The 27,529-nt window shown below is 48.0% G+C and overlaps 1 protein-coding gene across 2 annotated transcripts; it reads right to left on the bottom strand.

Moving 5' to 3' along the window:
* Cdc42ep3 (CDC42 effector protein 3) lies at positions 1 to 25,598 on the bottom strand. Of its 2 annotated transcripts, none has more exons than XM_045137822.1 (2): positions 25,579 to 25,598; positions 1 to 2,013 (listed from the first exon to the last, which is right to left on the bottom strand). In XM_045137822.1, the coding sequence occupies exon 2, from the start codon at positions 1,791 to 1,793 to the stop codon at positions 1,029 to 1,031; it is 765 nt and encodes a 254-aa protein (XP_044993757.1). In that variant the 5' UTR covers positions 1,794 to 2,013; positions 25,579 to 25,598; the 3' UTR covers positions 1 to 1,028. The 2 variants fall into 2 exon arrangements, with proteins under 2 accessions (XP_044993757.1, XP_044993756.1); XM_045137821.1 differs by lacking the exon at positions 25,579 to 25,598 and adding an exon at positions 24,648 to 24,755.
* Between the last annotated feature and the right edge of the window lie 1,931 nt (positions 25,599 to 27,529).

Genomic DNA, 27,529 nt, shown 5'->3' with positions numbered 1-27,529 from the left:
TTCACGTTAGCGCATTTGGTCTTTATTGTGTGGTATGACGTACCGAGGAAACGCGAGCATGAGCTTCAAGAGAACACTCAGATTCCCAAGCGACATTACGTGCTGCACCCCACAGTCTCTGCAGAAGCATCATGAGCCCCCTGCGCCTTTACACTTGACAATCCGTTGTTGGCTGCTGTGATAAGTACGATAACACGTGAGCAAGAAAAAAAAAAGCTGATAATGATAGACTTTTCCAAGTATGCACATCTACAGCTTACAATGAAACCCCAATGGAAACAAGTACAACGACATTTGATGTATTATTTATAAAATGTAGACTCTGCAATAAAAAGCCAAAGGCACATAAAAATATATTTCAACTTTTAAAAATAACTTAGTTACAGTAATACCTTGCTTGTGTCTTACCAACATTTAGCTGACAGTCAAAATTTTGCAACATGGATATAATATACAGGGATATATAACAACTACAAGAAAATCCCCAAGTCCCATAAAGTTGTTCAAATGTGAAAACAGAAAAATTTTTAACACTGGAGAATTCGCTAGGTGAACCCAAACAGTAATATACAAAAGAGTCTAGCATAAAAAGGCTTAGGTGTTAAATAAACTTTGACTTCCTCTTGCTCACAAGATGGTGGGGGCTGTAAAGCTCCTTGGTGAGCGGGTCCAGCCCTGCACAGCCAGTGTCGGTTCCTGGCCAGCCCAGGTTTCTTACGTGTCTGCAGACAAAAAAACGTGAGCTGCACATCAGCCATGCCTCCCCAAAACAGGCTCTGACTCACTTCCCTCTTTTTTGCCAGGACAGGTTTTTTTTTTTTTTTAATTGTTGTTTTCAAAATTGTTTTTGCAAACAGGGTACAATGTCTAAAAAAATATTTTGTAGGAACAGGAACATTAACTTTAGAAAATGCATCACACGATTGCAAAAACAGCTCTTCTCATCAACTGTGGTTAGTTGAGGTTTTGTGTTTTGTTTATTTTGGTACCTTTTAATCCAAAGGAAAGAAGGAAGAACTGACACCATGTTACTTATTTTTATCCATGACATTCAGGACCTCGTCCAGAAGCGAGGGCCCCAGGTCAAGCTGCAGGGAGAGGAGGGAGCCCGTCAGGTCACAGAGGGAGTCCTCAGACTTAGTCTTAGCCTTCAGGAGCTCACACGGGGCAGGATGGTCAAACATGTCCTCGGCCGGCCAGTCAGCATACTGCTCAGACAGGCTGGACGAGTGGCTGTCCCTGCCCTGGCTGGACTGCGACGCTGAACCGCCGGAGCCCCACGAGGAGTCTCCCTGGTGCAGCGCCCCGTCCTCCAGCAGGCCGCTTTTCTCCTGAGCTTTTTCTTCCACGACGGGCTCACAGCTGAGCCTGGGCAGTTTGGGCCGTCCAAATGACTCCTGTTTAGAATTAAATGTCACTGGTGACAGCAAGGGCAACATGAGAGCCTGGGACCCGCCGATGGTTGGCAGGGAAATAGCGTTTTTGAGCACTGGGGAGGGTGTTTCTGTGAACATGGAGTCTGAGGTGCTATTGGCCCGGAAGAACTCATTATGCCCAGGGAACTGGCCCGAGTGTGCTTTTTCCTGGTTTCCAGGCAAAAGCTCATAGTTCCCTTGAAGGAAGGAAATGTCCCCAAAGACGTCATGCTGGCCCTCCTTGCCGATGTGAATGGTGTGGCGGAAGTCCCCCAGCGGAGGACTGATCATATCGGGAGACAAGATGTCCCTCAGCTTAAACTTCTTCCCCTTCTTGCTGTTGGCGGCTTTCAGGTAGATTGGGGTCTTGGCCGGCATTCTGGAATTCGAGAAGGCCTACTTCACAAGCAGGGAAAAGGACTTCCTTCACAGATGTGACACGTTTACAAAAAGTCCTTTTGGACGGGAATTGTCACATCATTTTCCTCAAGTGACTCGGAAATGAGACAGGGCCTGAGACACTGCTCAGCCTGAGGACATACGTGTCTTCCTGGGCAGCTGGTTACATCATCTGGTCCCTTCCACAGCAAGGAGAAACCTGGAACAGAGACCAAAGCAGGTTACAATGTGCTGATGCTTCCAGCTCAGTCAGACCTGCCTTTCCCCAAGAGCCACTTCCCACCTAAAGCCCAACTTAACTCTGCTTCCCTCCCCTGACCAGGCCAGAAACTTCCATCATAGTACAGGTTCACTGATCTCAGTCTTAGTTCAAGGGAAAACAAAATTAAATAAATAATAAGGAATTTTAAGTCCATACACCTAAGACAGCATCAGTATTTTTAAGCCATGACCACAGACAGGTTTCTAAACATGCCTCAGATTTTAGTCTGCTCTTTCTATCTCTCTACATACGATTAACTGGGTCTGTTTTAAAGTACAGTTTTCTTGTTCTTTGGTGTGCACACTAACAATACTGACAGTGTTTTGTGGCTGAGCTCTCTTACAAATAAAATTGACAAAGTTAAATGACTAGGCCTACAGGAAGGAGGCCGGGGATTATCATTTAATAAGTGATAGTGACTGTTATCTAAGTGTCCAAGAAAATCATGGTAGAACGTAATCTTACAGGAGGGAAAATGGAAATGGAGAGCCGAGGGAGAGGGAAATATATCACATATCCAGACAGGATAAGAGCTGCGGGGGGAATCAAGTTATAGAAGGGAGCATGAGTGAGTGAGGGTTATGCAATTCAGAAGTATCCTGGGATGAAAAGAAAATAACTCCATCTCAAAGAAATTTCACGTCACAGGTTGGTCTTCACTTGGGAACATTCTGAAACATTATTGATAAGGCTTGTCGCCCCTTACACTTCTGTGGTAGGTTCAATTTGAAAGTAAACCTGACATTATGCCTTTGTGGAAAGCGGTCCCTTGCACAGTTCTATCCAGGAGTAGGGCGGAGGGGAGAAATCGCTCCTTGGTTAAAGCACATTACAGAATGCCCCACCTGAGTGGAAGAGGCAGTGGGGTGGGTGAGGGAGGACGGGAAAGAGGAGGAGAAGGAAGTCAGGGAGGGAGGAGAGCAAGCATGCATTTGCCCATGGACACCTGCATGTGAGCAAGCAGCTCTGAAGAAATAAGCTGCTTCCTCAGGCCAGCCTTGATGAGAGACAGCCCTGGCCCTCACCTCAGCTGTGGCCCTGGGAGACCCAAGCTCTAAGCTCGGCCTGTGGGTTCCTGAACCCCCACATAAACCATGACATGATAGATGGACACTGATGTAAGCCACCAGGTTTGTGGTGACTTATCACCAGCACAAACACTTCACGTCCATGTGTGATAAGAAGTGAGGAGTGGCTAGGAGGAATCAGGCTCTCAGTGAGGAGAAACATTATGTCCTTCCCCAGCTACCTCCTCCGTCCCATCACTGACACAGAGAAGCTCAAGTCTTCCCCACGCTCGCTGCAACCTCTCCCATCGGCCTCCCCTTCGCCGCCCCCAGCGCTCAGGTCAACTATTAATACTCCAAGGACTGGGTTAGCTGGTGCGTGAAGGCAGCCACGCTGGCTCTGGAGCAGCTGAAGGCCATCTGCGTCTGCTATATATTTCTTTCCTTTCAGCACCAGTCATCAGTGGCAGGTGACATAGGCTGGGATCCACCACCCACTGGCAAAGGTAACAAACTAACTCTGCCCAGGACGCTGGACGCTGCTGGCCCAGCTTGCATGAACACCCTGTCCAGACTCGACCAGGCTTGACCACGATGACCCCACTCCCCCATTTGGTGCTAAGTGTGGGGAGGAGACCTGAGCAGTGGGTTTGCTCTCGCTCAGAGTGGGCAGACGCCGGAGCTCCCAACCCAACAGGACTCTGGGTACTGGTGTTCTCCTAGGTTCAGCTCTGATTTGGGACTTGTGCCAGTAACAGAAGTGGAAACCTTAATTCTTCCTATTAAAACATCAGAATATCCTTACCACATAGGTACACAACGCAAGGTCCCTGCCTAGGGCCGCAGAGACACTTTCCTGCCTCTGGGCACAGAGTTAGTTGATGGTGCCCTGGAGGAGCCACTGGAGGTGGTGGGCAAGCCTGGGAAGAACTGCTCACTGGAACAGTATCGTGGCACACGGGGCATGAATGGCAGCTGCTATGGAAAGATACTGCAACTGGGCATGAGAGGCTGCCTGCCTGTGGTCAGCTGGGTTATGCAAGGCCAGGAAGAACCCAGGGCAGGGCAGCCCAAGTACAAGTTAATGTTTACAACTCCTATGAAGATGCAGCAGGAATGAAATTCTCTGCCAATGACAGGGCCAAGCACATCTCACATCTATCCTTTTATTAGCCTCTTTTTCTGTTTTTGTTTTTGTTTTTAGGTTTTTCAAGGTAGGGTCTTGCTCTAGCCTAGGCTGACCTGGAATTCACTATGTACTCTTAGGTTGGCCTTGAACTCACAGCGATCCTCCTTCCTCGGCCTCCCCAGTGCTGGGATTAAAAGCGTGCGCCACCATGCCGGGCCTCACATCTATCATTCAAGTGCCTAAGGACAGGGGTAGGGTGGAGACACAAGATGGTGCTTGGTGCTGAGGAGGAGGGAGAGGGAACAATACCCCAGCAAGGCCTCCTGGCTGACCCCTTGGAGCAGCCCCTGCCTGACATGGGCACCGTAAGGCTCCAGCTGGAGGCTTGCTCAGTGTTGCGTAGGTGGCATGGAAACAAGAGCTGGAAGGAGGGAGTCAGGATACGGAGAACGTTAAGAGGAGGAGCGTGCGGAGGCCGTGTGAGCTGCAGAGTAAAAGATTCTGGAGTTTTTCTTTCTTTCTTCAAATATTTACATAGCATTACTGCCTGACAGGACTTTAGAAATGATCACTTGTATTAAATTTTCACCATGGGCCAAACCCAACAGCTTCCAAATACACTGGAATTTAAAGGGGGCGTGTGTAAAAACATCGATTTTCAACTTTAGACGAGCTGACACGCGGGACGCTGGCCGGACTTGGCAGCGTGACCCATCCTGTCTCATCTGCTGTGTGTCCCGCTCCGGCTTGGTCAGGAGCCGTGATCTATACCGAGTTTTCACACTGCCTACTTCCTCCTCCCCTCCAGATTCCTTTGGGTGCGTGCTCATCAGCCGCTGGGGTCACTCTCTCCTCTGTCCTGTCCGGGCCACTGCTAACCAGAAAGCTACAGGGGCTCCACGTGCGCTGGCGAGAAGGGGCCAGTCCTGGGGTGGGGGGAAGAGGGCATGTATGAGCCCTGGAGCCAGCAGCAGGTGCCAATACAACAATCAGTATTTACTGAGAGTCTCTGACTCTGTCCAGCTGTCCTAACCTTGGCTGTGCACTTGCCCACACCCACGACCCTATGAGGCTGCCGCAGGAATGCTGATGTCCCCATTTTACAAATGAGACACTCCGAGGCGCAGGCACTGAGTCACCCTACCAAGGCCAAACGTTAGCTAGAGCGCTCAACCAAGAAGGTTGGCTTGGAGTCTGAGGTCAGGGCATGTCACTGGGAGAGCACACTCCCTTGGAATTCAGTCAACTCCGTTACGAAGGGGTGTGCTTCCCGGTAGTGTGCAGGGCTAAGGACGTGATAGGAGAGGGGTCGTGTGCATTGGCGATGGCAGCGTGAACAGGTCTGGCCGTGCAAGGCAGCTGGGCGTTGTCCTTCCAGCTTGAAAATCATATGCTTTTGGCCCCAGAGCCCACATAGAGGGACTTAGTCCACTTACGTAATGGAAGATAGTATGTGCAAGCTTCTCCAAACAAGCCCAATTTGTAGCAGCCGAGAACGGGAAGCAGCCTAGTTGTCCACCTAGAGCCCAGTAGGTGCTAAAGTAACTACCTTTGCCAGCTTTGTATCTATAAAATGTTTCCGGAAGCATATGTAAAAAAAATTAAATGCTAACTACCCTCGGAGAGGAAAAGTGGGTGGAAGGGACAAGAGTGAAAAAGAATTTTTTCTTAATTTTTTATGATTCTGTACTTTTAAATCATATGACTGAACTGGCTATTTAAAACTTTGAAAAATGCCAGGTGTGGTGGTGCATGCCTTTAATCCCAGCACTTGGGAGGCAGAAGTAGGAGGATCACTGAGAGTTTGAGGCCACTCTGAGACTACATAGTTAATTCCATGTCAGCCTGGACCAGAGTGAGACCCTACCTCAAAAAAAAAAAAAAAAAAAGCAACTTTGAAAACTGAGCAGGGCTTAAGAGTCCTCTGTGTTGGACCGCCGATTTCACCAACAGTGAAGCAGAGCTCACACAGCACGTGCACACGCAGTTATGGATCGTAACACAAACATTTCTGTGTTCCAAGCAAACTCTGGGTGACAACCTGCAGATGTATGAAGTTCCACTCAAAGGACAGGTAACTTCTTCCTACTGAGAGCAGGACTTCACTAAAGAGGTGGCTTACCAGACACACAAAGTGACACATGCTTTGAAGTTCATTTGCAATGGCAAGAGGCCCTGGCATGCCTATTCTCTCTCTCTCACTCTGTCCCCCTCTCTCTCATAAATAAATAAATACTTAAAAAAAAAGAGGTGGCTCATATTTGTATCTGTAGAATGAAAAAGATCTCAGAATAGAAGTGTTTTCAGTCTGAAGGACACAAGACAAGGCAAATGCGGGAGGGCATGAGGGTGCTGGGCAAATGGAGGCATGTGGGTGCCTGCACGTCAGGGGTGCACAGCAGGCAGAGTGGCCTCAGCTCAGGACACAGGCGCTTGCTTGGAAGTGGCTGCTTGCATGAGAGGAACTTCCAGGTCCCTCGTCTATTAAGAAAAAGGAGATCTGGGCTAGGGGCTGCTAGCGGCCAACGAACACGGCAGTAGCCAGGGCAATGCACAAACCACGCTGGAGAGGTGGGGCTGGGGAGCACCCGGCGGGCTTTCATTTGGCCTAGGGAGAAGAGGGACCTAATTGTGTGTCCCGCTCCGGCTTGGTCAGGAGCCGTGATCTATACCGAGTTTTCACACTGCCTACTTCCTCCTCCCCTCCAGATTCCTTTGGGTGCACATAGCATTACTGCCTGACAGGACTTTAGAAATGATCACTTGTATTAAATTTTCACCATGGGCCAAACCCAACAGCTTCCAAATACACTGGAATTTAAAGGGGGCGTGTGTAAAAACATCGATTTTCAACTTTAGACGAGCTGACATGCGGGTTGGTGGTAGGAGAAAGTAAAACGAAGAGTTAAACGGGAAGAGCCCTCCTGGATGCTGCTCCATCAGATGTGTGATGAAAACTTCCTTCACCACCACCACGAGCTCTGGGCATGGAGTCACTACGGGTGCTGGTCTCTGATACCTGGGGTTCCCCTCCCCCAGTTTTACCCCTTGCCTGTACTTAAAGGCTCCCTGCTTCATCTGCATTTTACAGTCTGGCATCTCCAGCTTTCTTCCACTTTCACTATCCTCCTGAATCTTGAAAGACAGAAGAAGCAAGATCTCTATGCACAAGCCAATTCCCCAAAACCCATCCCTTGGTGCTGAACTGGGACTCTGTGCGACTGCTGGTCTCTTTCTCCTGGCTGGTGGGCCGTACTTTGCTTTTCCTTCCCCACAAAGACGCTAGCTGAGATGACACTCATCTGGCACTGGAAGATCATCTGCCATCCAAAGGGCTCCAGGGCTGAGCCAGTCACTTAGCACCTTCTTTCAGAAGAGAGGGTGCCAGAGGCTGGTGGACAGGCCCCCATTTGCAGGTACCTACAACTGCAAGGCTGTCAAGACACAAAACAGAGGACCGCAGAAGACGCTAAAGCCCTATTTTTATAAGAAAAGAAAATTATCGTTATTTACTTATGATGGCCTTGAGCATGAACAACGGTGAAAACAAAATAATCACAGCAGTTGCAATTTCATTACAAAAAAAAAATCCTGAAGCTGTCCTTCACTATTTCTTTTTTATTTATTTTTTGGTGGAAGATGGGGAGGGCAGTAAGACCCTGATCCATTTGGTTTCAGCCTCCACAATGCTGGGATTATAGGCATGGATCGTCATGTCCAGCCCCTTCTTTTCTTTCAAATTATCTACCTACCTACCTACCTACCTACCTATTGATCATCTATCTATATCTATCAATCATCTATCTATCTATCTATCTATCTATCTATCTATCTATCTATCTATCTATCTATCTATCTACCTGCCTATTAATCATCTATCTATATCTATCAATAATCCACCCACCCATCCACCCACCCATCCACCCACCCATCCATCCACCCACCCATCCATCCATCCATCCATCCATCCATCCATCCATCCATCCATCCATCCATCCATCCATCCATCCATCGGTACATCAGAGTCTCTCACTGCTACAATCGAATGCCTGTCTAGCTTTATGTGAGTTACTGGGGAACTGAATCTCGGCTGGCAGGCTTTGCAAGCAAGTGCCTTTAACTGCTAGGCTATCTCCTCAGCTCCCCTTCGCTTTTTTCTTTCTTTTATATTTCATCTTTTTTTTTCCCCCCAGAACATATGTCTTACTCTGTAGCCTAGGCAAGCCTAAAATTCATCATGTAGCCTAGGCAGGCCTCAACTTGCACCAATCCTCCTTTCTCAATCTTCCAATGTTGGGATTTAGATACCAACTACCACACCTGACTTGCTTCATGCCTTTTATCATCCTTCCAGCAAGTAATGCTAAAAATACAAAAACAGATCAGCTACCAGGAGGTGGGGAAAAGCAAGGGATTATTAAAAAAAAATTTACATACTGAAAATCCTGAATTACTCAGAATTGACTATACTAGCAACTCACTAGGTTATGAAAAGAATGAAGAGGTTGATTTTTTTTTTAATCCATTTATTTTAAGAAAGGAATGCTTGGCTTGTCTACTAAGTGTTTGTAGATTAGTTTTTAGTCAGGAGAAAGGATACAAAAACTGTCACGCATCCTGAAAAATAGGTTGCAATGTTAATTTAAAACACACATGTGAAAACAAGGGTCCCTTGCGTAACAGAGTTCCTGAGGAACCTGGGTCATTTTCCTTTTTTCTTCTTATAGGAAGTGAGTCTGGGTCCTAATTTCCCTTTCTGGCTTGGTTGTCACATCCTTCAAGGATATCCCAAGTTATTTATCTATTTAGTTTTGTTTTTTCGTCATGCTGAGGGTGGAACTCAGGCCTCAGGCACGTCCAGCCAATGCTGTCGCTTCATCACTGAACTACCTCCTCAGCTCTGGCCCATTTTTAATTATGTTTTTTAATTAATTAATTAATTAATTAATTTGAGAGCAACAGACACAAAGAGAGACAGATAGAGGGAGAGAGAGAGAATGGGTGCGCCAGGACTTCCAGCCTCTGCAAACGAACTCCAGACGCGTGCGCCCCCTTGTGCATCTGGCTAACATGGGACCTGGGGAACTGAGCCTCGAACCGGGGTCCTTAGGCTTCACAGGCAAGCGCTTAACCGCTAAGCCATCTCTCCAGCCCTAATTATGTTTTTTTGCACCTACACAGTAACTACGAGCTCTTCTCCCAACACCCGGCCATGATCCACCACCTGTGCCCTAAGCAAAAATGTTATATTATCCTTTCCTGTATTAACCAATAACCCCAAGGAGGGACCACTTCCCCAGCCCAAGCATCTACGCGTATATGACCAGGAGATAGTAACTCCACTACACAGCGTCCAGAATACTGAACTGGACCCTGGGCTCCGCGTTTCAGGAGTAAAGGCTACTGGAGCATGGTTCTGCATGGTCTGGGGAGGGCAACTGGAGGCAAAACAAGCAAGGAGGTTAGAGAATACTTTAGCAGCTAAAAATAAATAATAGGGAAGGAAAACTAATCTTTGGGAACCTGAAGGATTCATTTAATTGTAATGAAAATGGGATTAATTTGTGTAGGGAGTCCCTAGAGCTACTAGGCAGAAAATACAAGGGCACATTAGTTTATCCATGGGGGAAAATATGCAGATTTATTGCAAGATGGAATGAGGTGTCAGGAAAGGTAGGGAGGGGCAGTCTGTTCTCCAAAAGGAAGGTCTCACAGAGGAGCCTCCCCCGCCGTGCATGAAAGGTCGGCACTCCGCTTTTCTACACGGATATCCACTCACTGCTAATTTCACTGTGGCTCCATTTCAAGTTTTCCCTGTGGACATGTTCACAGACTTTCCTTGAAAAGGTTTTCTATTCAAGCTTGGTTGTGTTTTTATTAAGACAGAAATGCCCAATCTTTGGCATCAGAAAACTGAAGTAATCCTACAATGTGGGCACGTATGCCAATCCTTCTGCACACCTCTTAAGGAAGGGTTTCTCCAACTCAAAGAATTTTAAAATTCAAGAAAAGAATCACATTGTTAGAAACTCAACACTGAACTTAAATGAAGTTCCAAGACAAACCGATTATAGCCAGAGAACACGCCACCAGCATTCTGAAGGGCATACTTCCCATACTTCCCGTCTGCTCCACTCCACCCATCTGAGAAGATAAGATGCCTTTTCTATCTTTAGATTCTTACCCTCGCCCCAGAGCCTCCACACTGTGGGCAGAACTACATGTTCCAAGACTGTGAACTTCCATTCACCGAGTTCCTGGCTCCTGAGCTCTGTTGTGCAAATCCCTGCCAGAGGGAGCAGGCTGGATTTCACGGATCCACTCAGAAAGTGTGATACACCCACCTTCAATTATGCATAAATTGACTTTCCACTGACGATTAAGCTATAGCTTGTATTTCTTTTCCTTTTACAACCCCCATTACATAGGATCCCACAACTATCTCATGAGAGACCCACTGCTAATTTGCAACCACTCCTCACATTTCTATGACTTAATTATACTATTTGAAAGATCTTTAAAAAAAAATGAAGTTGGATCACAGGACGCACAGCTCACAAGTACCAACACTTTTGAAAAAGAGACCATTAGGCATTTTTTTCATATAAAAGTGAGTTAATGCGGAAGACTATGTGGACATTGATTGCTGACAGTTATAACAAGGCAGACAGAGGACAAGTTCTCTCACGCCTAGTCCATTTTGCATGACTGGTTTTACATGGGACTTAGTCTCAGGGCTGGGCAGATGCACCCAGCAAGCACTCTAGTTTGATGGGTAAGAATCTTAACGAGGCCGTTACTTTGAACCAGCTCTTTAACGACTTGGTCTGTGATGCTACAAGACTTTGACCCTTGCATTTTCAGCAACATTTAGTCATTCCAAACTGCTCAAAAGCAAGGATCTCAAGAGGTTTCTTAGTTTTTCACACCCGCAGGCACACATACAACTACTAACTTTTTTTTTTGGTTCATTTTTTTAAATTTATTTGAGAGCAACAGACACAGAGTAAAAGACAAATAGAGGGAGAGAGAGAGAATGGGCGCGCCAGGGCTTCCAGCCACTGTAAACGAACTCCAGACGCGTGCGCCCCCTTGTGCATCTGGCTAACGTGGGACCTGGGGAACCGAGCCTCGAACCGGGGTCCATAGGCTTCATAGGCGAGCACTTAACCGCTAAGCCATCTCTCCAGCCCAACTACTAACTTTTTCTGTACTTATTTTGAGAGAGGGAAAGAAGGAAGAGGGGGAAGAGAGAGAATGAGCATTCCAGGGCCTCCAGTCGCTGCTGCAAATGCTCCAGACACATGTGCCACCTTATGCATACCTGGCTTACATGGGTCCTGAGGAATTTAACCTGGGTCCTTTGGCTTTGTAGGTAAGCCATCTCTCCAGCCCAACTACTAACTTAAAAAATGTATTTTATTTATTTATTTAAGAGAAAGAGAAAGAAAAAGGTAAAGAGAGAGCGAGAGAATGAGTGCACGAGAGCCTCTAGCCATTGCAAACGAACACCAGGCACAAGTGCCACCTTGTTCATCTGGCTTGTGTGGGCACTGGGGAATTGAACCGGGGTCCTCAGCCTTTGCAGGCAAGTGCCATAAGTGCTAAGCCATCACTCCAGCCCACTACTAACTTTTAAGTTAGCAATTGCTCAGTGTAAGGCTCCAGTTCTAGCTATAGTTCCAAAGTCAACAGGTGTCCATAAATTCTGACGTTGGTTCAACCCGGACCCCTGAAGAGAGCCGAGCCTCCAGTCTTTTGTCTGCAGGACACATCCTCCAACGTTGGCACTTTGATTTTTGATGGGTCCCTAGAAAGACAGAGGGTTTCCCTGCTCTGCACCTATTCTGCTAAGGCCTGCTACAATCACCATGCTATCTGGGTTGGTTAAAATAACTTCTCTTGCCACGTAAGTACTGGCTATGCGACCATTTCATTCTTAATCACTTTCACAGTAAGACTCTCTGTGTTACTCACATGCTTATTTGCAGCTGCACATACACTGAATGAACGAGAACGCCCTCTAACTAGGCTGAACTCTTCTGAGCACAAATAGGGTCTTATCTTTTTGCCTCTCACCACACATGGCACACAGTGAGCTTCAAATGTGGAAGTACTAAATCCATTCTCCACTAGGGAAGACAGGCTGATTTGTTTCCAGGGACAAGCATGTGATGCGAGTGCACTCTCTGGATCGCAGCAAGTACGAACTCCAACTCTAAAGCAATGTGCAATGGCTGACGCCTGAGTGCTCTGCACTGAGGGTGGGCAGGCGTCATCCCATGGCGTGCTCAGACCATAAACCTTCTGGGAGTCTTAGGTCAAGCTCATGTTTTGGATCAAGAGGAATTGGAATGTTCTCCACAGCTAAACTGCTGACTTGATAGCCTGAGACCTGCTAATGAAGACTATCTGTTCCTGAAGTCCAGCAGCACCAAGAGGAAATGATGTCTTGAGATCTCAACAGCAAGGAGCAGCAGAGATGCTACAGGAGGAAATGATGTCTTGAGATCTCAACAGCAAGGAGCAGCAGAGATGCTACAGGAGGAAATGATGTCTTGAGATCTCAACAGCAAGGAGCAGCAGAGATGCTACAGGAGGAAATGATGTCTTGAGATCTCAACAGCAAGGAGCAGCAGAGATGCTACTCTGTCCCTGTCAGTAGCCAAACCAGTAGGAAAGGCCCTTGGCACTTGCCCCTCCAGCTAAGTGCACTGGGTCTTCTCAGCATCTTGGGGAATTGTGAAAAAGAATTTCAAAAGGAATTTGGCTTTGTGGTTAAGGCCAAAAGATTAAAAAAAACAAAAAAAACAACAAACTAAAGCAATAACCACTACCACCCAGCCTCAAAGAAAGAAAGAAACAGAAATAAACATCCTGTTCTTAGACAATATTGTTGAGTGCTGTTACTTGTTTTCCCAGAGGAAGTACATACATGCGACAGTGTGTGATCACAGGGCTTTTGCAGGGACAATAGTTCCCGTCCCTTGCTATTCACACTTCACTTCCCTCCTAACTTTCGGAAAGCAAAAACTCCATGTTCCTTAGATGGAACGTGCTCCTACCTTCTGACCATCAAGCACTACTCATAACACCCTCGGGGACCTGTTTCAGAGTCACCTCCTCCTGGAGAAGTCTCCTCTAACTCGCCGCACCTAATCCAGCCTCATGGCTGCCTGGTGTGGAGGCTTCCCTGGGGCTTGTGTAGAGTTTACATGATGTCACTTGTTATTTTCCTGTTTTCTGTTTGTGATTTTATGCCTATATCTAGATGGCAAGCTTATAAAGAATAAGGTAAGAATGACACTATAAACGAGCTATGATTAAAGAAGTCCTCCTTTATGCTGATCACTGACAGGGCCTCTTCTTGGGCTAAGAACACACAAGCCCTTAAAGTTTTTACTGAATACGGTCTTGCAGGTTTTTCTCTGCTCATCTCTTAGGTCAAGAGTCTACAAACTATAGTACATGGGCCAAATCCAGAACCTTGCCTGTTTTTGTAAGTAAAGTTTTATTGGAACACAAAATAAATTCATTTTTTAAATTCCTACGTAAGTCTAGAGCAGTGCTATTCAAAGTGGGTTAATGGACCTGGGCCAGTGCACAAGTAAAGAAAGTGGACATAAATTCAGAAACCTTTTAACACTGCTATGCCAACCACACATGTGAACAACTGGTTTTCTCTCCCTCTCCCCCCCCCCCCCCTCTCTCTCTGAATAAGCTATTAAGTTTGGGAGTTTTGCACTGCTGATCCTGCAGGGAGCTCTGTGTGGCCTGAGATGTATACTTCACCATGCACAGCAGGCAGTCCCAATAATGGAACAAAATCGAAGTGGAAACCAGCAAACAGTGACCCTTCTCAGGCAGTATAAGCACCGAGTTTCTCTCCTGCAGTCCTGAGTTCTCTACTTTGTTCCTCCCAGACACCCTTGCTTTTCTGCCTGCCCACCCATGGTGCTATGCTTTCTTCTCTTGGGAAATCAGTCTAATCCCAAAGCTAGCTGTGATCCCAACTCCTCCTGAGCCTCTTTCTCCATGTCAAGTGCCATCATTACCTCCCCTGGCCCACCCTCACTGCCTCTAACTTCTGGCCCTCACAATCTCTGTTACACAGGGACATTTGGTTCCTCTTTACTTTATCTTCTACAATACACCAGAGTGAGCTACCAAGAATCCTCCTATAGATGGTGTTGTATATACATAAGTAGAAAAATAGACTAATGGGGGTGAAAAGGCCCAAGTGAGGTCAGGAGAAGAGACTGAGTAAAGAAAAGGTGGAGGGAGGGCTAATCAAAATCTAAGAGAATATAAATAAATCATATGAAAATCTACCTTTTTGGACAACGGAACACTCAGGAGCCATAGATTGTTACTAGAAAATTTTCAGTGCCAGGATGGGATACCTTTCAATGAATTGTTGGCCAGGGAGGTCCCTGATGCCCCAGAAACATTACAGGCCATTGCCGAGGCCCTTGGTTTCCCCCCAGGAATAGATGGCAAAACCCTATTGCTGAAGACTCCACATACTTGGGCTGTAAGACCACTGAGAAATCCTGCTGGAACTGAGCTGATAACCTCCTACATGTAGACCAAAAGCAGGAAGAAGCCATTTTGCATGCAGTTCAATGGGAGAGAGAGAGAAATCACTAGTGAAGATACTCAACAGTGGACACTGCAAGCCTTATAATTAGCCAGCCAGGCCAAATGTGCCAAAGGATGCAACAGTGGCACATCTGTCATGGTGGGAACCAACTACCCTCTAATTGGAATGGAGGCCCACACCATGGGAGGGAATACATCCCTGATACTAAAATCCTAAAACAGGATTGTCATGAGCCCTAGGTGGGTACCATCTGCTGCTGTCTGGCTAAATGTATATTATGCTCATCGAACTGCCCAGTAAGCACTTCTCTTAATGTTTATACCCTTATATTAATGCTACTCTCACTTTTGGTAAAGAACCTTCACTTTTCAGATGGCAGTGACCTTGGGATGACTCAGAAGGCACCATGGTGCCGGGAAGAAGTGACAGAGGAGTGCTCAGCACTGCAATATCTTTATCACACCTTCCAAGGCTCAGGGTCTATTGCAGAAGAGGTGGTGGAAAGAAGAGCCAAAGGGTAGGACTCCTTACAACGTGCTCTCCCAGACACAAAACAGTCTGGATATCCATGACCTCACAGTGCCTGACACTACCTACATGAGACCCTCATAATAGGAAGAAAAGATCATGATATCAAAATAAGAGAGACAGAGGAGGGGATATGATGGAGAATGGAGGTTCACAGGGGAAAGCTGGGGAAGGGAGGGCACTACCATGGGATATTGTTTACAATCATGGAAGTTGTTAATAATTAAAAAATAAATAAAAAAGAAATAAAGAATCCTCCTAGAACCATGTCACTCTGCTTAAAACCCTTTAAGGTCAGAGCCACCGTTACACCCCGGAGAAAAGACAGCCTGTGCCCACACTGGCTTCCTGAGAAGCTGACTAGCCCTGCAGCAACACTTCCTGCAGTTGCCAAGGCCTCCTCCTGGGCTCCCCAGTACCAGCACACCTCACACCTCACAGCTGTCACACTGTACTGTGGTCACTGCTCACTGGATCACCTCCCCGAGGCTGTCATCTATGAGGAAGAACGATCTCACCCAAAGGAGGTGCTGAATGCAGCCAATATTTGTGGGAATGGTGTTTTAAGGGGAAATGACTTATATCCATGACTGTGATATGCAAACAAGTGTCTTATTAGAGAGTTAAGACCCAGGGGAAGTTTGTCAACACAGTACTCTGAATGAATCAGATCCTGTAGTTATATTCAAGCCCACCTTAAATAAGACCCAGGGAGAAACAATGAGCCCACTCTACTGACCTTCCCTCTCAAAAGGAAATGGGTTAGGAACTTGGCTTGTGGCAGAAAATCCCAAGAAATTACAATGGGCATTCTATACAAAGGGAAGCCCAAGGTATGACAATCAACAGTCACAGGAAAGGACTCTACATTTTATATGAGTCCAGATTTCCAGGGCTTGAAGAAGAAGTGGTGTCCTAAGGTTCTGCAAATACCTGCCTCTTTCTACCACTTTTTACAATCTCTGAAAGATCGAGATCGATATAATATATATAGGGAAAGATTTTATTGTCAAAAGTAGAGAGAAAAGACTACCTGGAGATCCTCATACCCACCTTGAGTAAAATCTTGAGGCTTGTACATAGAAAAATTAGCTAAGCAGGCACTGATGAAGAAGTCTGCTCAGCACTTGGATCGATTCTATGGTAAGAGTTGACAAATGAGTCCATTACAAATCCAACTCTGCCTTGGGCAAAACCTGTGAAGACCCTTGCTTACTTGAAAGATGCAGCAGGAGCATTTATCTGTTGAGAGCAGGGGACCCACAGGGACCATGTGCCAGCAACAGACTGGAGTCCAAATTTGCCTTCAAGGACTTGACAGGGACCAGATAAAGTCTACAGGAATCAGGCACTAAGTAGGAAGTCCTGCATGTGGGTTAAAGTTAATTATATAATCACATAAGTACAGAACGAGGCAGGATGTGGCTGGCAGATCTTATGAAAACAGACCTGGACATTTTAGCTCACTATAAGCTTACTGTGAGCTGACATTTTGAGGTGATGGCTGAAAAAGCTATGGCCCTCTGAAGTCCCTGAACAGGCCCCACCAGCAGAAGTCCTTTCTGTACCTTGCTTTGCTGGATCCCTATCTGGAGACACCACCTTGTGTGCTGAGACAGTGCCCACCACAGAAGGATGGATAGGTGGTAAAAGTAGAGCCATTATAGACAGAATCAGTGTTGGCTGTGAGAATTAAAAACAGAAAAGCACAAGTGATTTTTTTTTCTTTTCTTTTCTTTGGAGACAGAGCCTCACTTTGTAAGCCTGACTGACCTGGTACTAGGGATCCACTTGCCTCGGTGTTGGGATTATAGGCGTATACTACCCACCCAGGCTAATCTTTGCTTTAAGTAATTGGTAAGCTGTCTTGTTGGCAGCTGTATGTGTAGGGTCTCAAAGAAAGGGCTAGGTATGTTATTAACATGTACAGGTGGGGCCTGAGGAGGAAGACATATGAAGCAGGTTGAGGCAGCAGATAAACTATGCATGAAAGGTTAGCTTTCTTCTTGTGACAACAATCCCTACATCAGAAGCAGTTTAAGGAAGGATGCAATCCCCATGGTGGGGCAGCAGAGGCATGAAGTGGCTGGCCACATTGCATCAATAATCAAGAAATGGGGGAGGCAGCAGAGGGGAATAAATGCTGGTACTCAGCTTGCTTTCTCCTTTTTCCTTTTACTTCAGTGCAAGAATCCAGGCCACAAGATGGTGACACCCTCATTCAGGGGAGTTTTTCCCTCTTCAGGATTATGTCCTGGAAATACCTTCACAGACATGCTCAAGAGGTATGTCACCTAGATGACTAAATCCTGTCAGCATGACAGTGAAGATCAACCATCACCAACGTCATCCATGGTTGATGACAGGACAGGCATACAAGTGGCTCGACCTGGTTCTCCCAGGGAAATGGGAGTGCCCACACTCTCACCTAGCTTCAGGCTGATCACATAGTCATTCATCAACCAGTGTGTGCGAGGAACTGTAAAGTGTCAGGCACTACTGCAGCAGCGGAGGACACAGCAATTTACACGGGGTAGAGGTGTCATAAACAGCACAGCCATGGGTAACTGGTGAGAGGGCCAGGCTCACACCAGGAAAGATAGTCCCCCTTCTGTGTTCTCAGTGGACACCAGAATACCACATTCAGCCCTAGGACACAGGAAGCTGCCTAAAGGTTGCCACTTGCCACGGTTCAGCTGCAAAGACTCTGAGAAGGTCCCAATTTGGTCTCCCCCAATTTCTACCTTCAGATGACCTGACCACCAGGACTGCCTCCCCTTGAATTTGAATGTTCTATGGCTGAGGAAGACATGACTTGCCTATAGCAGACCATAAGTAAGATAGGCAAGTGACAGGGACTTCTAGAAGATGCTTCAAGTATAATCAGACAGTATGGCCAGTCCTAAACTGTCCACATGGAGGGGTTCCATCATCATTATTATTACTGGTTTTTTGAGGAAGGGTCTCACTCTACTAGCCCAGGCTGACCTGGATGGAATTCACTATGTATTCGCAGGGTGGCCTCGAACTCACAGCGATCCTCCTACCACTGCCTCCCCAGTGCTGGGATTAAAGGCGTGCGCCACCATGCCCAGCTCTTGTTTTTTTTTTTTTTCAAGGTAGGGTCTCACTCTAGCCCAGGCTGACCTGGAATTCACTATGCAGTCTCAGGGTGGCCTCGAACTCACAGCGATCCTCCTACTTTTGCCTCCCCAGTGCTGGGATTAAAGGCATGTGCCACCATGCCCGACATTGTTCCGTTTTTTAAAAGAATGTTACGATAAAGTAGGTTCTGTCTCATTAGGCAGCTACAGCAATTAAAAGAATAATCATTTTTGCCAGAGTGGTGGTACACGCCTATAATCCCAGCACTCAGGAAGTGGAGGCAGGTTTGAGTGCCAGGTCAGCCTGGGCTACATAGGGAGCCTGTCTTTAAAAATACACTTTTGGAGCTGGAGAGATTGATCAGTGGTTAATGGGGCTTGTTTGCAAAGCCTGGCGGCCCGGGCTTGATTCCCCAGTGGCCACACCACATAAAGCTGGGTGCACAAAGTGGAAAAAAAAAATTTGTTAAAAGAAAATTCTAAATGCAATAAATGTCATGTAGGACAGGCACAGAGTATTGTGAAAATGTCTCAGATAAGGAAAAAGAAAATTAGAATTGTAGAAATTTAGAGCCAAGAGCTTGGAGAGCCGAGTCACTTTCTTCCTTCTTCCCAGATGAGCACGGGCACCATCCAGAGAAGGGAGCTGAAAGCATACAGCCTAGCCTCCCCTCCCGCTGGGGTAAAAATCAATGTTTTCAGTCTCAACTGACCCTTGACAAAAAAGGTTTAAAATAAATAAATAAATAAAAGGGTAAGAAATCAAACACATTCCAAAAATGGTTAAACCACATTTTACCAAGAATGCTTTCATTTGTTTAAAAAAAAAGTGTATAACCTAAATGTTCATGATGTATTTGAATATGACCGATCTTTTTCTACTAAATGCTTGACAGTGATCTACCCTTGGCAAGATGTGCCTATAAATATTACCTTCAAGTTGTCACCAGAACATGACAAATTCCCAAATGTGTAAGCTGTCTAAATAGAGGCCTGCCTTTGAAGTTCCTGCCTTCTAGCCTATGCGGGCTGCTTAGCAGAGAGCTGTACTGCTGAGCTTCCCAACACAAAGCTGCACTGTGTTATCAGCAGGGTAGCTACGTGAACAGTGGCTCAGTGGATTCCAGAGCCCGAGGTAGTATCTGGGCTCATCCAGAAGCAAATGCCTCGTGTCAGAGATGAGCGAAAGGCTGAGCTGACCGCTCAGGTGAGAACGTTGCTTTCAGAGTGCCCTCCAGTGGTTCTGGGTTAGCCTTGTCACACAGCACAACAGATGACATTTCTGGCATCTTCAGGTGTGCTTCTCCAGTACTGCGTGGGATTCTCTAAGATGTCCTTGTAGCCCGTGGCTCTGCAGAGTATGCAGCCTGTGACTCTATGACTCGGTGCTCCCCAAAATGAGTGTCTGCCAGACCGCCCCTGCAGCTGCTGTGTGGGCAAAACTATGGACGCTCACTCTCTCCATGCGGGGCTTCACTGCGCACAATGGCATGGTAAGTGTTCTGAAGAGCATGGAAGCAGAAAGGAACCTTCTTCATGAGATTGGTTTCTCATAGAACTGTCCTGATGCTTGCTTGTCTCCATGAGTTCTTTAGGTGGTGCCCGAGTGTGACCAATGCCACACTAATTAATAGAGTCAAGGGCTAGTTAGTCAAGGCCTAACTTTCTGAAATATGCAAACTCCCAAATCACTGTTGTTGTTATTTTTTTTTTAATTTTGAAATTTAGGATTTTAATAACTACCTCATGAAGGACGGACTGCACAGATACTAATGTACAAGTCAGCAGCTTTCACATGGTGCGTTTGGCTGTGTAGAAATACTGTTTTCCCCTCAGTGTGCCAGAGTATGCGTATACCAGCGTTGGCAAACTGAGGCCAACCTGAGTTCCCAGAATCCTGGTCTCAAAAAACAACAAAAACACACCCAAAACGACAGCCATCGTTGAGCCAATGTTATGCTTCATATTATAAAGGTATACAATTAAACTGAAAAACTGCTTCTCCACCAGAAGCCTTGTCACACTCAGTCCATTATCATTCCACTCTAGTGAAGACTGGCACTGAAATGTATCAAAGCCAAGGAAGGCTTTTTTATTAAAAAAAAACAAAAAAAAACACACCCTCCATAACTACTATTACAGATTTGGCTATTTATTTACCAAGAATGTGGTGGGAGGGCAATGAGACTTTTGTTGTAGCCTTCAGAGGGAGGGGTTGGGACTGGACAGCTCCAGGGCGGCCCCCTTGGTGTGAGGCAAGGGTGTTCTTTCCACAGACTCCTGCCATCTCAGCAGCCCTGGCGCAGAGGCCCAATTAATGAGAAGCAGTGGAGGCCAGGCAGACTTTCCAGGCACATGTGCTCCAGCTCCCAAGGCCTCCTCGCTCTATCTTTCACACCAAAAGTTTATCTAGCAGCATCCAGGGCAAGTACACAACTGTCATAGGCCCCTTTCCGTCAAAGACAGAGCCCAGAGCCTTCCTTTCCTGCTCGGCCTCCTGTGGTTCCTGCCTTTCCCCAATAGAAGTATCATTAACAAGCAGGCACTGGGCGTCCCTGGACTCCAGGCCAGGCCTGGCCGGCATGATGATATACTCCACTCGCTGACACTGGACCCTAGCAGCCCTGACGGACGCAAGGTGTCTATTCGGACTCTCCCCATCCTCGGCCACTGAGCTTCGTCCCTGGCTTTAGCAAAGCTTTCCTTCTCATTCTAGAGCCTCACATGTTCACCTGGTCAATCTCTCCGTTTCACGTTAGAAATGCTTTTGTTGACTAGCTTTACGCTGGCTCTGCTACCACACTTGCATGGGACTGAGCCACGATTAATAACTAAATAATTCAAGCTGCCTTCCCTAAGGCTGGCAATTACTGTCACCTTCCTTTGGATGGTGACACAGTGAGCTATAGAGTAATATAAAATGAGATCCTTGCCAGAGGCTGAGAGCCGTAACAATAATCAGACACAATAGTTTCCCTATCCCTCCTCCGAAATGGTGGAGTTGTGGTAGTCAGTTACAAAGTCAAAGGGACCCTAAGCTCAAGCCTGACTCTGCCACTTCTCAGCTGTGTGACCCTGGGCGAATGATTAAAGTCTTCTCAACTAGAGTTCTCACCTGGAAAGAAGTGTACTATCGTCTACCACCAATGCGCTTACTACATGGCACACTCAGTGTTAAAGACCTAATAAAACAACAAAAGCTACAGTGAGAACACCCACCTCTTCTGGGGCCTGTTCCAGGCCACGCACTGTTCTGAGTGCAACACTTCCATGGATAAAGTGGGGTACACAAGCTGTCACTTCCTTGTCCAAAGTCCCACAGGGCTAAGTGCCACAATGAGGCTATGCACTCGGGCACTGTGATCCACAGTTCATAACTTCAGGTTCTTTCCCAATCCTTAAACTCAAAGAGCTTCTGACTTTTAAAAAATATATGTTTTATTTATTTATTTGAGAGAGAGCAAAAGAGAAAGAAAGAGAGAGAATGAGCTGCCAGGGCCTTCAGCCACGGCAAACAAACTCCAGATCCCTGCACTCCCTCGAGCATGTGGCTTCCGTAGGTACTGGGGAATCGAGCCTAGGTCCTTAGGCCTTGCAGGCAAAAGCTTTCACTGCTAAGCCATCTCTCCAGCCCCGAGCTTCTGACTTTTATGTAGTTAGCCAACATTCATGCTGTAAAGTATAAACTGCATATACACATTTATGTCGGTTTGTTACTAACTTTGGGCGAATTATGTCACAAGTCTGTCTTCAGTCTCCTATATCAGTGAAATGGAGATACTGACACATCCTCTTTCATAGAATGATGGACAAAAATTTAAAAAAAAAAAAGTTAATCCAGGTGAAGGGCTGAGAGAGGACTTTAGCACTTGGGACCAGCTTCTGATATCCAAAGTAATGAACAAGGCAGCACACTGGGGGAATTATCTCGCTGCCATGGTCGGTAGAGATTTTGTGTCAGAGAGCCTATCAATCAGTCTCGAATGGCCCTACCTGTTCTCTAGGTAACACAGTGCATTTGAAAATAAGTTCTTAAGGTTTTAATGAAAAGAAAAACAGGTCCATGGACTTCTGGGTAGAAGGACACTCACCAAGCCTATAAGAAATCAGACTGAAAGCAAAAGCCTACGTGACAGTTTTTAAAAAACGACGGCAGTCCTCCCGGAGGTTTTCTAGGTTGCGAACTGTATTCCACCCACTGGATAAATGCTGTGTCTGATGGGCAAATAGCTCGTGAAAATTTTATGACTTGGAAAAGACCTTTGGGTGATAAAGTGACTTTATCCCCAATGCAGTCGAATACCAAGAATTTTATAAGTGGAAAAGGGCAGCTTTTGTGGACATGTTGGACATGAAACAAGATACCACATTAAAGGAAAAGCTGGAGAACAGACAGGGCGCGCCAGCTCAGGGGAGCCCTTCCGCGATCGCTGCTATGGCTCTGTATTTATGCATCTTGCTGCACGTTTAAATTCGCAATAAAAAGCAAGAGAAAAAATGTGTAGCACTTATTACTCTAGCCGCCTTTCTAGGTCCCCGTGAGAGAGCAGACAGAACCTCAAGCTCAGACTGCGAGGGGGAAGCTCATCTTACTCATGTCTGCAGGGGTGGCCACAGACGTGCCCCATGTTTCAGTCATGGAATTCGTAAGTAAATCTCCAGCAGATGACGCGGCTGGCAGACAGAAACTGCCATGCTCCCAGGAACATCTCCAAAGTTCTCCAAACTTCTTATCTGTGAGCCCAGGGGCTGGCAGTCCTTCATGAGGACATGGGTGGGGCCTAGTGGGAAACCTAGGTCCTCTGGGAGACCCAACGACGACGGATCTTTCAATCATTTATTGAATACTTTATTTTCACACCCGATGGGGAGATATTTCACAAACTGCCCCATCTTGTTCCTGAGCATTTTATTCTGAAAGGGTTTGCATGTGCCTTATTATGAACTGCCAGCACAAATTACAAGGGGCGTTCAAGAAAAGACTGGTGGAACTGTGGAGGGAAACCGAAGTTGTCTTGCCTAGTTATCAGATCAAAGATCTTCTATAAGTCAGAACATTACAAGAGTCTTTTAAATGGACTTAGAGGTACCCCTGGGACATCCTCGCGGCTTTCTGGTGAGGCGCTGTTCTCCCTTGTGATGTTAAGGAGAAGTCCCAAGGCTGGCTTTACTATTAAAGGAGGAACATCTGCTGCCCCCCCTAATTTTTGCTCTCTCCCTCACTCTTCAATGCATCACTCCCGCCCCCAAGAACTCTAGGTGAAGAGCTAGGGGGCGGGGTGAAGGAGAGAAGGAATCCTCCTAACACATTCATCAGTTCCCTCCTTAGAGCCCACTCCAAACACTGCATCCATCAGCAAACCCACTCCCCCAAATCCACCAAGGCTGTTAAGATTCATGGTGCAATACTCCCTGACATATCTGTTCCTGCCCTCATTTTAATTCACGCAGTTATTTAAAAAAAAGATGTAATTACTTGACTGTCAGCCTGGCCTGCAATCTCGGGCTTTTACTCCTTTCAACGCAGCTGCTCTCGGGGCTTTGAAGCCGCTGTCCACGGAGCCACAGCCCCGGACCGACACGGAACGTTCAAGTGCGTGTTTATTTTTAAACTGACCTCTTCTGGACTGCTCAGTATAAAGGGAGGTCCTGCCAAAAAAATACGCTACTTTCTATTTATAAGATGAAACACATGCCTCCCAAAGGCGATATAGCAATTCATACAGGGAGGAAAAAAATAAATAAATACATAAATTACCAGATCCTTCCCCCTCTCATGTCTGACACTCGTCTGTGTCAAGACACGAGCTTTCAGAAAATGATCTCGCAAACGCCCCGGCTGTGCAGAAACCGCAGTTAAAGAAAAAAAAATAAATAAATAAAATAAATAATCAATAATAATAATCCGCGGCCAGACCTGCGCGGGTTGGAGGCCCCCAGCTGCGATGCCACCCCCGCCCCGGCTGCCTTTTCAGCGGAGGGGTGGTGGGCAGCTCGGGGCCTGCAGCCCGCACCCACGCGCGAAGCCCACCGCCGAGGGGGCGCGGTGGCCGGGGGCGCGGGGCGACGGTGCCCCGCTCCGAGGGGCCGATCGAGGTCCCCCGGCGGTCTGTCCTCGAGCTGCAAAGGGGTGGGGAGGGGGTTCCCCACACACACACACAAGCCCAGCGCCAGCGCGCCCCGCGGTCGCCCACACTCACCGGCAGAGGAGCGGCCGGGGCCGAGGCCGAGTCGCCGCGTCCCCGGGGGGGATGGTGTGTGTGTGTGGGGGGGGGGGTCCGCTCGGCCGCCCGCCCGCCCGCCGTCACGTCCCCAGCGGGGCGCTCACCGCATCCCCCGCCCCGGGGCCGGCCGCGCAGACTCCGCGCGGAGGGACGCCGCGTCCTCCGGGGCCGCCTCGCTCTCGTCCGACCGCGGGCGGGAAGCGTTGGCGGCGCTCGGCCGAGCGGCTGCGAGAAAGGCGCCGAGCCACCACTGAGCGCGCGGCGGCCGACGCGCGCCCTCAACCTGCGGGGGGCGTGGCCAGCGCCGGGGGGCGTGGCCTGGAGGAGGCGGTGGGCGTGGCCTTGCGGATACGGCGGGCGTGGCCAGGCGCGGGTTGTGGGCGTGGCCTGCCGCGATGGGCGTGGTCAGAGCGGCCGCGGCCGGGCTGAAGGGCGCGGCGGGCCGGCGCGACTGGGCGGCCGCCGTACCTGAACCCCTGAGGCGTCAGGATGCCCGGCGCAGGCGCACGCACAGGCCAGGGTGCGCAGCCCCGCGGACCCTCGGTGGACAAAGCACTCCGCGGCCACCTCCCGGCCCCACCCCGCCCGGAAGGAAGACGCGGCCCCCTCGGAGCTCCCGCCCGAGGCACAAAGAGACGGCTCGCCCGGGCGCCGCGGCCCGAGGACAATAGCACGCCCGCCCTAACCGTCGGGCTCTCCCCTCCATTCCCCCGCTTCTCCCGGCGGCCGCCGCAGCCGGGGTCTGACCGCGTGGCCCGGCCCGGCCCGCGGCTCCGGGGAGGACGCGCTCGCCGCCGCCGCCGCCGCCGCGGCTTCTTTCTCCCGCCGGGGTGCGGGCGTTTCCTAAGCGCCCCGGGCCGGGGTGCTGTGGGGCGGGACGGGGCGGGGGTCTTCCGAAGGCGTTTACCTGTGGAGCCGCGGTCGCGGGTGGCCGCCGTTCGGGGCGCGGGAGCCGGGGTGGGGGCCGCGGCCGCGGGCGCCCCGCGTGGAACGCCGCCCCGGGCGACACCTGCGCCCGTCGCTCGCCGCCGCGGCTCGCCCCGCCCCTCCGCCTGCCGCCGCCCACCCACCCAGCGCGGACCCGGGGAATTCGGGGGGCTTTTCTGGATCGGCCTCCGCTCCTTCCTCCTGCATTAGTCCGCCTGGTTAGGAGACGGGAGGGAAAAAGGGAGACGTTTTTCCTGCCCTGAAGGCTTCAACCCACCAGGTTGAGCTGGGTGGGATGGGGCGGGGAAGGGGACTGAGACCCCCCCCCCCCCGCCCCAGGAGGCAGGCGCTCCAGGGATGTCCCCAGCCCTGGGGTGTGTGTGTGGGGGGGCACACTCTCGGGTTGCTTGGAAATCCTGGCACAAAGCAGAGCCCCAATGTCAGTCACCCCCATGTCGCCGGCTCTGTCTGCAACCTTAGAGGGTGCACGCTTTTAAGCCCACCTTGCAGAGCCCTGCCAGTTGGTTGAAGGTGAACATGAAAAGCGAACACAAGTGTTCTGGGAAAGTGGAATTTGCTTGGGTGGAGCGTTTAAAAGCCGCAGAGAAAAATAATAGTGGCCAGGTCAGATGGCCATGAGGTCGGAAGTCCAATGCAAAAACTCTGCTTGAAGTGATGCTAGAAATCTGACCAAACAGTCCACGAAGGTAAGAAACCCGACCTCGTTTTTCCTTTCTTCAAATGACGACTGCTCCCAAGTTTCCTTTGGCAGATACCTGGGTTTCCACTCCAGGATTCTTCAGAATTTTACTTGGGGCTCATATTTCAAAATACATGTTCCATTTGGCACTAATGTATATATTTTATATATGGATTTATTGAAAAATATTAAATGTTGCTGGCCTGCTTCAAGTTTTTTTAAATAAATATTTATGCACAATTTTCATTACATATGGTATTTTTGAAAGTAAAAGTATATATGTTTATATATTTATAAAATCCCACATGAAAAATTCCCTTTGCACACATAAAGACATTCCTTACACATATGCCTATGGGTATTTTTTTTCATCTATTCTATTGTTAGAGTACTTTATTCCTACATCTCAGTAAATGATTTCTTTTACAATTTGTGCAAACGTAGAAAGGCAGGTTGTTGGAGGTAGCAATTTTATTCCCAAACCCTATTTTTAATTCTTCTACACTGATCCTGGCCCTTTGGACAGTTTGTCTCCATTTCTGCTTTTTAAAGTGCGACTTCATTTCTGGGCTGTACACAGTTAATTCACAATTTCCCCCTTTCAGTGGGCTTGTACTGGTCACACCAGTCCTGGCTTCTTCATTGTCTCATGTGGTTCATTTGTATTGAGCATCTTCAGTGAGGAAAAATTCCCCCCCCCCCCCCCGCGCTTCTCCCCACCCCCATTTTCTTTCCTTTTGAGTGCATTTCCTGACCTAGCTATGGCAACTTTGAGGTTTGGTAGCTTTAGATACCAGTCTTTGGGGAAGTTCTCTTCTTTTAAGACAGGAAAATTGTTTCTGGAAGATTTTAGGAATTTGGAGATTCTTTTCTAAATTTAGGAAATGTTTAACCTTGAAAAAATAAAAATAAAACAAGGCAATGGTAACTGTAGAATCCTGGCTGAGAGTAATTCCTGTAGTGAACTTGTCAGAACCAACAGTGGACCCTTTTCTGATAGTCCCTCCAGGAGAAGAGCTAGAAAGCCTTGGTGGTGTCCTGGTGTCCCAAAACCAACGTAGAGACAGACGGACATGCCAGTGTAGACAAACAGTGGACAACTATACATGACACTACCAAGGGTGATCCAGATACCTGTGGCCACCAGAAATAGCCTACTAAGATCTACTTAGTTATGATGTTGATTTTAATGAAACGCAGATGTTTTTGCATACACTGGGCAAGAGTCAGG

This window comes from Jaculus jaculus, chromosome 18 (assembly GCF_020740685.1).
Source record: "Jaculus jaculus isolate mJacJac1 chromosome 18, mJacJac1.mat.Y.cur, whole genome shotgun sequence".
Taxonomy (NCBI): domain Eukaryota; kingdom Metazoa; phylum Chordata; class Mammalia; order Rodentia; family Dipodidae; genus Jaculus; species Jaculus jaculus.
Note: the sequence above shows the minus strand (reverse complement) of the source record. Positions and strands in the feature narration are given on the sequence as shown.

Bases quoted from the DNA above. Each gene is read 5' to 3' on its own strand.
- Cdc42ep3 (XM_045137822.1), bottom strand. From the start codon at position 1,793: ATGCCGGCCAAGACCCCAATCTACCTGAAAGCCGCCAACAGCAAGAAG.